Raw genomic sequence first — 14,540 nt, forward strand, 5'->3', positions numbered from 1 at the left:
ATAGGAAAAACAGTGGCACACTACACATTTGATCAATTCATTATTACATTGCTTTGCAGCAGTTATGGTGTTAATACTGTAAAAAGAAAAGACATTCAAAAAAAATTTTTAGCTTAAGTTGGCTGTAAACCGGTTATCTTGCTGAATACATTTAATCTGCAAATAAAAACACTCACTCTTGTTTGTACGTAGCACTGACTGGCGACCAGCTCCCAGCAGTGAGTTAACTCCAGGTACACTGGCTGGCACTTCTCTCTCTAAAAGAGGACTCACTCGCTCACACACCTGCAACAGGTGATCTGGAGAAATGTGCCTGTACAATTTGACCTATACACACAATCACAAATGTGCATTAAGGCAAATGGATCTACTTTTGTATTTAAATATGTTTGTAATTATATTTCAAATATAATATACAATATGCTCAATTATTGTGTTATAATAATGCATGCATAGAATTTAGATATTAAAAAAGGAAACAAAAATGCAAGAACATGTTTTTGTGCAAGTATAATGCAAACATTTTTCAACCTTGCAGTTAATTTACAATCTTAACACTGATCTACATAAATACCTTTTTAAATATAATTACAGTTATATAATTCGATCATTAAATTTTCTACTACTACTACTACATTCAAATTTAATCAAAGCATATCATGTGAATGCTTTCGTTAAAAATAACCAGTATCGCCATGAAATTATCTTAATGAATGTGTACTTATAAACTAATTAGAACAAATAAAGGTATATACTTAAAAAGGCATTTACCAGACATAGACAGCCCACACATAAAAAACGTTCACATAATAACATAATTACAATCTTATAGAGGATTATATTCGACACTTCGTTTTAAAACAATACAGTGTTACTGCCGTATTGCAAAGCGCTTTTTATCTTTCCATATTTTCCCTAGAGATTAATCTAATCTACAGTGTAAAATGTTCTCCCCCCCTAAAATGTCCGGGCATCTTTTATCAAGCCTGTTCAGCACATCCAGCTTCCAAAGGCAGACCAGTAATTAATGTGGCTTTAATTGCATTTAGCGTCATCCTATTGGTCTACACACACACACACACACACACACACACACACATTCCATATCTTTCCACACGCACACACACCGCTTAGCTAATGACTGTATGAGCAAAGCGATGTTTAACATTAAGTGAATCAGGGTATGCGTATTAAAACACCAATTATAAATTAAAATCTAAATATATCTACAGTTTTGTTAATTAATTATTGTTCCTAATTAGTATACTGTTTTGCTGTTAATGTATTACATATTAATTATTTGGCGGACGAAACAGTAATTACTAAAAAAAAAATTGGATATTAAAATATAATTTATTTTTCATTACAATTTTAATGCAATATTGTTATTATCATCATTACTTAATCTGTGAATAATGATAATTTATGCAGATTGCATAGCTCATTAACATATTGATCGAGGGACTCGAGACCTGACCAAAAAAATAATAATTAATTGACAGCGCCAACATCAGGCGGTAAAGTCTCGTGCGCGTTATTCCTACCCATCTGTATCTGCAGACACGGGCTTTAACATCTCCACACGCGGCAGTGAAATCATCATGCACACACACACACATGCACACACACACACGCATTCACTCACTATAATACACTGACTGGGATCTAGTGGCGTAGCGGCGCTCGAGACAATCGCGACAAAATAACAGATTATCGCTACAATGTGTGCGAATTTCCCGACGAGAAGATACAGCAGTAACAGCCTGCGTGATTAACACAGTTCAGTCTATTAGTTACGCAACTCATATATATTGAGGGCTGGCCATAACAGGGGCTGGATAAAACACACTAAGTTTTACAATCAAGATATTTTTGTTCCTCTCACTTCGAAAGCGAAATCAAACCTGTCTTCTCGAGTGATATTCCTAGATGAAAAGGCGAGCTACTGAAAAAACGCAAATAATCCGATTAATCACTTACTTACCTTTCTAAATATCGTAATTAATAAATTAATCAATACGTACTCGTTTGTATTATCGGCCTGAAGTCTCTCAGTGCTGTCTGTTCAAAAATAATTTCCTCCGAAGGAACACATTTAAAAAAATCCCCAGTACTCTGCTAAGATCCTGTACGACTCCGGCTGTGTTGCTTCCTGCTCCAAAAGCTTAGTTTAAATGAAATAAAGCAAGATAAAAGGAGTATTTTACCCTGACTATAGCTGTATTACATGCAGCAGAGCGCGTTCAGTCTCTGGCGACTGGTCCCTCCTCCCTCCGCTTCCCCTTATAGCACCACAGTCATGACGTCTCTTTATTTCTACATCAAATTTAACATCTATGTACATCTTGCGGACAGCACTGTGACCAAACTCACATCCCTGAGGTCAGGCCAGGCTCTGGGTTCACCCGTTGACGGTCCTTTCTAACCCTGAGGTTGGTTTTTGCCCGTGTTTTCGGGTTAAGTTTTTTTCCTGATTTAAAAATTGCGGGAAATTCAATTTCTTATTTTGCTCTAAAAAGTTTTCTCTCGGTTATAGGGATCCCTTACCAAATTTTCGTAACTCCCTGGGTGTTCTTTGCCAGTCCAGTCAATCCTTTTGGGTAACAGCTGTAATGGAAAACCCGTGTTAAATAGGTCTAGGTAAATTCTAGGTGGTCGGTTTTGTGTTTTTAAAGCATAAATATGAAATCTGCGTGAAATTAACAGCCTAAAGTGCAGCGCAGCGAGATGCGACGCGAGTAGGGCTCGCGCTGCTTACCTCCTTCTCCTGAACCTCCCGTATCAAGGTCTGAAAAAAGCACAAAAATAGCAAATTACGCTTCGATCTTTTCCAGAAATGTCGTTTATAGTCCTAAATTGCAAAATCACCCACCTCTGCCGCGTCCTGACAAGGTCCAGCTTCTAAAAACCGGGCTATTAGGAAGTACAGTTCTGCGAGATGGGGGAGAATGAGCTACATTAGCTTTCAAGAAGGACGTGGTGGGAAAGGCAGATGTATATAAAAATATTCCAACGTCACCTTTCTCAATCCCTTTTACTCACCGGATTTCAACTGCGCGATGTGTTTACGCTCAGCAGCCATGTTTAGGGTTGTTTTGGGGGTGAAGGAGAAGGTGTGTGTGGTATCGCTAGGCTGCTCTATAGTTGTCAGTGTTTGTTCACCAGGAAGAGCTGCGCCTCCATTCACCCAACACACACAGAAAGCAGATCCGGCACGTCGCGCGAGGCTTCCGCGCTCTCGCAAAATAGTCCCCTCTTAGCCACAACGTGCCACGCGTCGATGAGGACAAACATCCCGGGCGCCGGGGCGTTTGGGGTGGAATAAGTAACGATGTTTCTAAAACGTGTGGTTTAATGCACCTTAAGGCGTTTGTGAATATTTTGGGTTTCAGTTTACGCTCCTCACCCCCCCCCCCTCCCTCCAAAAAGCACAACCCCTTTGCGCAGGAATACACGAGTAGAGTCTAGTACGTACGCGCAGGACTGTGTTGTTAGGGAGGCTGCGATGCTAACGCTGAAGGGGAAAAAATAGGCAATGGTGGTTCATTTTATGCAATAATTTAACTATTCATTCGGGCTACGGTTATTTGTCTGCTAAGTCCCAGACCCTGAGCTTTGATGGCGCCTCTTGTTCCTCGGTCTGTCGACCTTGCAGTCAGGGAAGCTCGGATCTTACACCATGTTTCTCTCACAACAGCATATTGAAGCTCACTATCAAACACCTGAATACTACCCCGGTATTCGTGTGGTTGTAATGTGTATAAAAGTCCATTTGTTTTAATCTTAAACCAGACTTATTCCAAGGAACCCACCCCCTCTCTCGGTTGTGATTTGGATTGGGAAGTCCTCCATTTCTTTCCCAAAAGCGAGCGGGCAGTAAAATGGGGGAAGGGTTGTAAACAGGGAGAATGTAATGAATTAAACCTTGTAAGTTACAGGAATCCAGTGACTAATGACAACACCAGACAAAATAGTACATCGGTGATCTTATTTGTATATTTATATTTCAAGGTCTATCTATTTTACAGAAAAAATATACAGACTCTGTGTCCATGTCTAGTTAAATGTTGTGAAATGCACAGTTATTGGACAAAGTATTGACAAAGTATTTTAATACTTCTGTCCACAACACTATATTCATTACATATAAGTATTATACATTTTTTCTTCCTATCTAAGCAATCAAAGGCATAAGCAAGCAGTGAGGATGTCTGCTTTAAACGAGCTAGCTGAAGTATATGTCCTACGGACCAAATTTAGATAAACTTATTTGTGAGTAGCCTAAGTCATACGACATTGAAAAGGCCTGATGAGTTTTAACATTCTGTAAGGATAGTGCTGAGTACAGTAGTGGTGGAGTTCATGATCTAACCAGTCTAAATACTAAGTTCCCTAATTAGTTATCCATGTTAAATAAACACCACCAGCTGTTTTACAGCCAATGCTTGTGAAGTTCAAGAGGCTAAACCTACTTTTTTGCTTTGACCGTATTTTGCAAGTGATGCAAATGAGAGTTCAAACTGATGTTTAATAACCCAGCAACCATTAAAGAAAATAATAACATAGTTTTATAGACTATTTTTAACAGTTTTTTTTTTTTGCTTGCTAAACTACTGAGACTGGGAGTATATGTGGAGGAGAAAAGCAGTCAGATACTTAAGAATTACATGAATATAGAAGCTTTGGCTTCGAGGCTACTTAAGAAAAACTGATGCAATTTATCACACTTTTGAGTAACGGTGGTGATCTGGTGAAGTGGCTGAGTAGGCATTAAACTTCACAAGTAGGTTCAGACAATAAAAAAACACTCAAAGTGTGACTCATTTTGATTCAGAATACTAAAAATACAAATCATAAACACCTTCTTAAAATATACTGGGTTAAAGATTCTAAAATGGAAGAATGTTGTGTTATTTTGTGATCAATGGCGTGCCGTGCAGTATTTTTTTCTTGCCACTGGAGGTCAGGACTACCATTTCAGTTGATGAGTTCAGGGGCCAAACATGGGTCAAAGGTTATAAGGGTAAATAAATCAAGTTGGAAATCTGTGCCTCCTTGGATCTCAGTAGATTCAACAGAGCATTCCAGATTGTTAGAATTTCCTAAAATAATTATTATTAATGAAAACATTTCACAAAGAGTAACCTCTTATAACAATCAGTCAAAATTGGCCTTATAAAAATATTTAAAGTGAAGGACACAATCAAGTATGCATCAACCACATCAATTCTGTCAGAATTACTCACATAAATCTGTGCTATACTTCATTCTATAATACATATATCTCTGTTTTGTTGATGCATTATTATTTGGTCTTACAGATATGAGATTTTTATGGTAAATTTATTTAAACTTGAGCAATGTGGATGATAAGAATAATGTGAATGAAGTTCCCTGTCCCTTTTTATTTAGACCACATTTGCACTAATATTTAGTGTTATTTTAAATGTCTGTTCATGAAATTCAGTGGGTCTACTTTGTAAAGGCATCCTTATCACAAACAGTAACACTATAAAATGCACAGTGTGTAGATCCTCTAAAACAACCAGATCACTTAAAAAGAAAGAAAGACGCATTTTCATTTCTGTAATTCAGAAATATGTTGCTTGTGTGATCATTAAACAGATTTATTACTATATGGGGCTTTTGGTCTATTGGCTGGGCCTGCAGAAAGACAGGAGTCCAGACCAACGAGTGTTGTTAGTCCATTCATTTCCTCTTCTGTTCCTGCCTCCCCATGGCATTGCTGACCTTTCACTTTCTGACATCAGCAGTTGTATTTAGTGAGTGTGTGCGTGTGTGTTTAGGGTCACATGCGTCTGTGTATAAAGAACTACACCAAAAAGCTTTTGTACCTTTAGACTAAACTCCCTGGACCCTCAAGAGTTTTCCACAAAGTTAACTATGTTATAGAGTTGCTGTTATTTCTTTTCTTTTTTTCACTTTCTCCCTATGAATTGCATTTTTGGAATTAATAGCACAGTCTTTATAGTAACCAGTAATATGCTGTTTTAAATCACGTGACATTTGATATTCTTTCTAAATATTTCCTGAGGAAGACACATGCTTTTACATCTGGATTTTTGATGTATCATTGAGAAGTTAAATACCTGTTTTTATTCACAGATGTTTATCTAACATAATTTTACAATAAATTGAGAAAATATTAACCACAGTGGAAAAATCATCTTTTTATATGTGAATTTCGTCATTTGCAGTTTCAAAGTGGCATCAATTGTTACTAAGTGATATAGTTGTGTTTATGATTAAATAACACGCTTATGATTTCATTTATTCACAAATAAAAAAAGGGTAATATTATAAAGAAAAGTCAATTGAGAGTGAGCTAGGCCTTTAATAGCATTATTAAAGGATAATAAGTTTCACTCAAATCCAATTACAAATGTATAACTAAAAACAAAGAAAAGATTGGTACTAATATGACCATTTTTCATTGCTGTTCCAATATTGTATTTAATTACATTTATTTATTTGAGCTATTTTGGAAAAAAGTGTTTTTTTAATTTATTTTTTTAATAAAATTACAATTTTTTTCTAAAATTAGTCAAAAATATTAGACCGATACTAAGGCTGCTTTGAACTTTTATTTGTGTGAGAATAAAGGCAGCCTAGTACTTGTAGAGCATTAAAGCAACAACTATAAGAAGCACACAAAAGTCAATTGACCGTTTATTAATCTTTTATTTGAAAACATTTTTACAGAGAGTATCTCAAACCAGTTCTGTGGACTTGTACATCTTTCTGATTCAGTTGTTGAAGAGTTTTCCTAACCTTCTAGCACAAAGCACCACTTGTTTATTGCTATGGATTTATGCCACTGTTAAGGGTCATGTTTAATTCAGTTTAAAAGAACACACTTGAACCTCAAAATGCTACAAAGGAGATAAAGGGTTACTATTTAAATCTCTCATCCCCATTTGCTCCCTCTTTCTGTATCTCTCGCTCTTTTTTATGTTATTTAACCAATTATATAACAAGACTCAAAGACAATACACACCAAAGACTTGCACCTTAGTGACCATATATATGGAGCTAAGGATATGCGCTCTGGTGGCAAAAGATGAACTGGTTGCTTTTAACATGTACGATGTGACATGTTCCAAGTGGCTGCATTTGGCAGACAAGCTGCTGGAGAAATTTTGAAGAATAACTGTTGCTTTTCCTTGAAATGAATCTATCTTTCTGTCAGATGACAGAGAAGGAGACAGGTACGGTGCTTCGGCGGGGAGTGCGAGTCAACTTTTAGCTAAGGAAATCTAGTACGGTAAGTCTAAAAAAAGTTTGCATTTTACAAAATACTCAATAGGAATAAAAAATGTTCTTTGTTATTCCAGAAAACAATTTGAATCACTCTTTCGCCTCAGCCTCAGTCTTGGGCTCAGTTTCCTATACAGAGGGAAAAAAAGCACAGAACAAAAGAATATGATTTCCTAATGCAAAGAACTTTTGATAGGATTTTAGCTTTTCAAAAACTATTAAAATACCTGATGTGAAGTCAGACAGACAGAACCAAAGCCACTCAGTTAGTATGAGCAAACCCACATACAAATGATGACCACAACTTACCTCATATTAGAAATCATGAAATCATTTGTTAACGGAATAGTTCACATAAAAAAAGAAAACAACTGAAAATGTACTCACCCTCAGGCCATCCAAGATATAGAACAGATTTGGAGAAATTTAGCACATCACTTGTTCTCCAATGGATCCTCTGTAGTGAATGGGTGCCGTCAGAATGAGAGTCCAAACAGCCGATAAAAACATCACAATAATCCACAAGTAATCGGCAAAATTAATCCACTGATTAACATCCTGTTAAGTGAAAAGCTGCTTGTTTGTAGTAGGATTAAGGTGTTTTATCCTTAACTATTTTCGCTTGCACATTGTGCTTGATCTCAGCATATTTCTCTCTTGATTCAGACGAGATGACTTTTGCACTAGAGAAAGTAGTATTAATCAAAGAGGACTTGTAATAGTTTGATGTTAAAAACGTCTAAATGATGGATTTGTTTTTTTTACAAACATGCAGCTTTAGGCTTCACAAGATGTTAATTAACAGACTGGAGTCGTTTGGATTACTGTAATGTTTTTCTCTCATTCTGACGGCACCCATTCACTGCAGAGGATCCATTGTTGAGCAAGTGATGTGATGCTAAATTTCTCCAAATCTGTTCTGATGAAGAAACAAACTCATCTACATCTTGGATGGCCTGAGGGTGAGTACATTTTTCAGCAATTTTTCATTTTTGGGTGAACTATTCCTTTAAACTCAACAACCTCCTTCATAATAAACAACTGAAGAAAACAGATAGAAAAGTGCATTTATATCCTTACGTTCACGTAATTATAAGGAAATCAACATAATTTTGAATTAATTCAATTCAAGGTAAAGTGTGTATTTTTAACTAAATACTTTCTTCTATCCTAACCTTATGTGGACAGACTGACCAATGTGTTTATGTGACCAATGAATTTTCAGGAAACCTGTTTGAAAACTGATTATTCTTTGCAATTGGGTCCACTCTGGAATATCACACTTCAGAATCCTTAAGTTGTGATCCATAATATCAAAATTAATGCACTGAACATTATGGTAACCTTGGTTACCAATCATTCACAATGTAATTAATTCAGTTTTTTTGATAGTCTCAGATAAAGAGATGGTTGATCTGATGGCGACGAGCTCACAAGCATACACTGCACTCTTTAAACTCTCATACCCTTTACTCTAACACTCTCACTCTGCCCTCGGATGGACAGGAAGGAGGGGGCGGAACTTCTCCATGATGACACACTGACAGATGAGCGTGAGACACAGATCTGTGCATGTGTGTGTGAGTGGGGGTTCGGGCACATGCAGGTGTTTCAGAAGCCATGAAAAGGGATATATGAAAAGATGTTTAGACATTGGTCAATATAATGTAATTCATGTTAGTACAGAACACTGAAAAATCTTGATGTGTAAACTTTCCTTATTCATTTTGTCACACAAAAATTTGAAAAGCAAGGAGGAAAAAAGGATGGAAATACACTGTTCGTGATTATTCAACGAATTTGACTGAAGGTCAAAGATTCATGATTAAGATTACAAGAGTACAAGCTGGTTTACAGTAGTTAATTTGATGCAGCAACACATTTAATACAAAAGAATAAGGAATATTATCCTTCAAGTTGCATTATTTTTACAACAATATTACACCCTCAAAATCAAACTTGTCATTGGCACTGTCAGCCCATCTGAACTTTACATGAATACCACCAATTCACAGTCATTTTAGTACAAATCTTCCAGAATACACTTCACCACAACATGCCTGTAACTAGGTCATTCTTTCCCACCTCACACGTCTGCTCTTTCATTCTCGTTCACACAACAAATGTTCTATGAAAATAATTTTCATGTCCTGGAGGACGATTCAAGTAATCTCAGAGCATTTTGAGGAAGGGGAGACAAGATTCATGTCAAATGTAGCTACACAGCAACTGCAATATTAAATGAGCAATGTTGAACTAAAAGTAGATATAGGCTACACTTCTTTTCAAAAGTTTGAGGTCAATAAAGATTAAGTTTTTTTTAAAAGAAATGTATACTTTTATTCAGTAAGGATGCATTAATTCATCAAAAATAGCAGTAAAGACATTTAAAATGTTGCAAAATATTTATATTTAAATAAATGCTGGTCTTTTGAATCTTCTATTAATCAAACAATCCTGATTTTTTTTTATGATTTTCAAATTAGCACATTAGAATGATTTCCGAAGGATCACGTGACACTAAAGACGGAAGAAATGGCTGCTGAAAATGGAGCTTTGCTATCACAGGAATATTTATTAAAATACATTCAAATTAAAACATTTATTTTAAGTTGTAGCATATCACAATATTTATGCTTTTACTGTATTTTTGCTCAAATAAATGCAGTCTCAGAGAACACGTTGGAAAACATGAAAATATCTTACCACCACCAAACCTTTGAATGGTAATGTATCTATAAAGGCTTAGGAGTAAAATATAATTATGGTCATACTTCATTTGTGCTCTTCATGAGTAATTTCACACTTTCTCTATTAAGGCCACATAGATATTTCCTTGGTCTTACTGCAAATGCTACACAATGGTATTAGCAACCAAAAAGAGTTAACGCACCTCCTCTGGCTTGGTCTCTCCATTTGCAGTGGGCGCAGATTCTTTCTCCTCTTTCTTTCCTTTGGCTCCGCCCTTCTTCTCCTTTACCGCTTTGTCATTGGATGGCTTCTGTGCAGAAAACACAAATGGGACAACGAGTTAAATAATTCTGTCCCAAATCAGTTTAATTGCTCCAAAATACACTGGCCAGCACCAGATCACGCCAGTTCTCTGTACTGTGGAAACTATTAAAAAGTTAATATCGTCCATACAACACACAAACTAATGCTTTCATATATTCAGGAAAGAACTTACCTACAATGCAAAGCACATGCAAACACATGCTAAAATGTCACAAAGATAGAGACAGAATATAAGAAAAGAGAGCTATTACCTTGGCTGCTGGCTTTTTGGCTTTTGGTTCAGCTTTAGGAGGAGCTGGTTTCTACAGGTTGAAAGAAGACAACAGGAAGAAAGACGTTAAAAACAGTATGAGGATTTCATAACCGATATCACAAAGGCCACAATAAGTGGTAAATTTATGTATAACACAATAATAAAGTAGTTAGGTACAAGTTCAACTAAAGCAAACACATCTAAACTGTATCGTTGAATAATACATAAACAATATCAATGTGTTTGTAGTTGAGGATACCTAGAGGGCATATGATAGCACTATGTTGCTCATGTTTATGACAAACTCGTTCCTAGAACTGGTTTCCACAGCTTTTTAACCCTTCTAGGGGATATGCAAATGACATCTGGGCATATGGAAAGAAAGAAAAGACACTTACTGAGGAAAGACGCTCTGACCTCCGAGTGGGCTAAGAGAAGAAGAAACATTGAAAGTGTGCAGAAATGTGATCAAATTTGCAATAGCTAAACCACAATGACATTTGTTATTGATTTTTTTGGTATCAGCAATGTCAGTCAAACAAGTATGTACATAAACTGATATTTACAATGGTTAAACTGCACTGTTAACAGGTCTACATTTGAAAAAGAAATAAATGTGAATGGTGGTTTACCTCCTGCTTTGTAACTTTGGTGGCGTCTTTGGCCTCTGCTCCCTCGGGTGACTGTACAGACAAAACAAACACGCAACATTTGTACATACAGACATTTCTTCACACAAATACATTTTTATTTCATGTGAGAGGTTCAGATTAAATAAGATTCTGAAAAGACTTCTGAGACAAAGTACTTATCACCCTTTAGATGCTAACAGGTTATCTTTTTAACTGATAAATATTGACACTAGCAAAGATAATGCTAATTCATCTCAGTTCATACACACTGTTCAGTAGCTTTTGTCTGTCAGACTTCACTGGTATAATCGGATACACTGCTTTGGTCACAGATGTTACACAGGCCTACGGTGTGTTGGGAAATTTGGCTCTGCTAGTTTGCGGTTTTGTTAACTAACAGTCTGGGCACAATTTAATATGCCACATCTACTCTCAAATAAACTGGCTGCCAATATAGATCTGTATTTATTACATTTCATAATATACATGAGAGAATTAGATACACAAATCTCATATTTTCTTGTTGTGGGAACAATAGATATGTTATCAACCATTATTTAATAAAGTAGCTTCACCTCAGAGGTGTACACCTTCTCAGTTGTATCCAACCATTAAATCATACGTCATTTTGACATAATCTGTTGATAGTCAATTCTTTGTGATGAAATATTTTAATGACCAAAAACATACTATATTTATTTATGTTCCACATTTTAGCTGCAATATTGCTACATACATTACAAAAAAAAAACTAAATTGACACCCAAAAGGTAATATTTACACCATGGCAGAAAAACGCTCAAATAATATCATTTCATTTTCTTATTTTGAATTTTGTAATAAATTTTGACTATAAATATATATATATATATATATATATATATATATATATATATATATATATATATGTGTGTGTGTGTGTTTATAAATTGAGGGGGAAAAACTAAATCATTGTTTTAAACCAATACTATAAGCTGAATAGAAAATAAATCTGACCTTCTGTTGTTGAACTTTGTCTGGATGGTATGTACCTCAGTTAAAAAACTTAAAACGCACTTAATTTTTTATAATTATGTTTTGTTTTGGTGGCAAACTTTATTTTGGCGCCCATTCTTGTAAAGTGTCCATTATTTGTTTAGCCTCACTAATTAAAGAGACACTCCCCCAAGGGAAAATCACGCTTCAGTGCCTCTATCATGAACATATTTTCCTGATAAAACAAGAGTGCAGTCTCAATGGATTTTTAATTTTCTCACAATGCTAGGCATTATTCGACGCCTTCCGCTGCTGTTGGATGGTGAAGCTCGGTGGACTGTAGTGGATCAATATCAATAAAGCATCATTTGAGCATTTTAAATAATGAAGCGTACTGTTATATTAGTATTGTTATTTGTTATTCTTTTTTCCCAACGAAGTCCACAGTTCAAGTTTTGTTTTGTCTAACCGTCACAGAAAGAGTGTGACTGAAAGAGCGCTCGGTTACATACGGGTCTGCCGCTCCGCAATGGGGGTGGAGGAAGAGCCTGTCGGTTCTAACATGGCTATACAAAAATAATGAGGACCTCTATCGATCGAAGAAAATGAGCTAACGTTAACAAAAAACGAACATCTTAAAATGGAGGTGAGCGAGTATCGGAGCAGAGCGCTCGGTTTGGATTCCAACCGAGAGCGACTGAAGCATCACCGCAAAATGACATTCAGCACAAGTGCGCACAAAGTAGCGACTTCACAGCGAAAGAGGCATTGGGTTATTAAACCGCCAACTATCATGGAGGAAATCAGCAAGTGTGACGATGATCGAATGCAAAGATGACCGAACGTTCCATTGCTTTTGCAGGATTCCATATTCCACAGCGCGGATTAGGATAGAACGCTTTTAAAAACTTGATCCTCGTCTTACCTGCTCGACGCTGCGTACGTTCTCGTCGTTGAAACGCGAGCCGCTATTTCTTAAAAAAATCAGGGAAAATCAAGGATATGTGAGGATTTCAAAGTAAAACTGGCTTACCTTCCTCTTGGGCATTTTTACAAAATTTCCTGTCACTTGTCTTATTAAATTAGAAAAGCAGGTATGGACCTGTGAGGTGGGGGAGTGAGTTTAACTACCACCGAATACAGGATCAATATCTAAAACACCTCTGGTAATAACATGTTAATATTATGCAGACCTCAGACTCTACCCTCGTCTTTGTCCATTGGTCAGTTCGGTCCACACTTAACCACCGTTCCTCAAAGCGATTGGTCTGCGAGGCAAATATGTTAATATAACGCGCTCAGACATTGGTTTGAATTTAGGAAAGCTCTTCAGCAGCTCACCCTCATTGGTTACGCGCTCTCTGTATGCAAATGACAGCGCTTTGTATTGGATGGGTTTAAAGATCCGCGTGAGAGGGGGATAAAGCGACGACGCACCAATCCACGCTTGACACCACACGCTCGGCTGCTTGGGAAATGTATGCGCGGCCTCAAAACAAATGCAAGCCTACACTGAAAAAGACAAATGGTGTCCATTAATGTGCTAAGTAACTCTGCAACTTATCGAATAACGGAATACCATTTACTTACTTTTATTAAAATAACATTTACTTACCTCAGCTGACGCCTTGACTTCAGTATCACTCCTGGTAATAATTTTGAATGAATTAATTAAGGAAATTAATGTTGAAAGTGACTGGTATATTACAACCTAAAGTTATAAATCGCACAGAAAGGTCACAGACATGTCCACATTTCACCCCAAAATCAAAAGAGAAAATTAACGAAAACCTTAAAATGATCATATATTAAAAGTAATACAATAAATACTGCCATGATTTAATAAATAATAATAATGAATATATGTGGCAAAAATATCTTTGTGGCATGGTTCATTATTTATACAGGCCTAAATGTGCCCAAACTTATAATATAAAAGGGCCAAAAATCTAATCTGTTTGAGGGCCATTTTGCATTATATCCAATTATAACCAAATTAAATAAAGAAAAATTTAAATATCTTTTTTATTTTAAGGTATTTTAATCAATGTTAGTAACATTGCTTTTTAACATTTCAATGCAAAAACAAAATATAAACCATAACTGAATATATGCTTCAATGTCATGTTTTTTCCTCCTATTTTGCCTGTTCTTGTGTTATGACATAGCGGGCTAAATCAAAGTTTATCATGGCCAACTTTAGCCCATAGGCCCTGGTTTGGGCATTTCTGATCCATGGCAAAACATCTTTATGTGTGAAATGTTACATACAGAAATATGACATTTTTCTTGACAGGTGTCACAAAATTCCCACTATAAACCTATAATTGACTCATTATTAATAGAACTGATTCACACATGACAGTCATGTGAAGGTTAAATACACA

At 36.2% G+C, this 14,540-nt stretch overlaps 2 protein-coding genes across 5 annotated transcripts in view; both read right to left on the bottom strand.

The window, feature by feature from the left end:
* The window catches only part of LOC306860004 (PH-interacting protein-like), a 39,666-nt gene extending 36,496 nt beyond the window's left edge, over window positions 1–3,170 (bottom strand). For 2 of the 3 annotated variants that reach the window (XM_079401513.1, XM_079401512.1), the window contains exons 1-5: window positions 3,043–3,170; window positions 2,873–2,931; window positions 2,759–2,788; window positions 2,548–2,607; window positions 177–327 (exon numbers count right to left, since the gene is read on the bottom strand). In XM_079401513.1, coding sequence (XP_079257639.1) covers window positions 177–327; window positions 2,548–2,607; window positions 2,759–2,788; window positions 2,873–2,931; window positions 3,043–3,082 — 340 coding nt within the window. In that variant the 5' untranslated portion in view covers window positions 3,083–3,170. Of the gene's footprint in view, window positions 1–176; window positions 328–2,024; window positions 2,076–2,547; window positions 2,608–2,758; window positions 2,789–2,872; window positions 2,932–3,042 lie in introns of those variants that run through there. The other variant, XM_079401514.1, reaches the window with a different exon arrangement.
* Window positions 3,171–6,677: 3,507 nt separating this feature from the next.
* Window positions 6,678–13,368, bottom strand: LOC306859585 (high mobility group nucleosome-binding domain-containing protein 3-like). Of its 2 annotated transcripts, none has more exons than XM_079400685.1 (6): window positions 13,187–13,368; window positions 11,179–11,229; window positions 10,945–10,974; window positions 10,545–10,595; window positions 10,172–10,279; window positions 6,678–7,407 (listed from the first exon to the last, which is right to left on the bottom strand). In XM_079400685.1, exons 1-6 carry the CDS (start codon window positions 13,199–13,201, stop codon window positions 7,369–7,371), a joined length of 294 nt encoding a protein of 97 aa, XP_079256811.1. In that variant the 5' UTR covers window positions 13,202–13,368; the 3' UTR covers window positions 6,678–7,368. The 2 variants fall into 2 exon arrangements, with proteins under 2 accessions (XP_079256811.1, XP_079256812.1); XM_079400686.1 differs by lacking the exon at window positions 6,678–7,407 and adding an exon at window positions 8,635–8,844 and having other exon boundaries at window positions 13,187–13,328.
* Between the last annotated feature and the right edge of the window lie 1,172 nt (window positions 13,369–14,540).

This window comes from Barbus barbus, assembly GCF_936440315.1.
Source record: "Barbus barbus genome assembly, chromosome: 40".
Taxonomy (NCBI): Eukaryota; Metazoa; Chordata; class Actinopteri; order Cypriniformes; family Cyprinidae; genus Barbus; species Barbus barbus.

Bases quoted from the DNA above. Each gene is read 5' to 3' on its own strand.
- LOC306859585 (XM_079400686.1), bottom strand. The intron at 10,975-11,178 runs GTAAACCACCAT...TTCTTCTCTTAG, and splicing joins CCAAAGTTACAAAGCAGGAG to CCCACTCGGAGGTCAGAGCG. The intron at 10,596-10,944 runs GTAAGTGTCTTT...TTCAACCTGTAG, and splicing joins GGTCAGAGCGTCTTTCCTCA to AAACCAGCTCCTCCTAAAGC.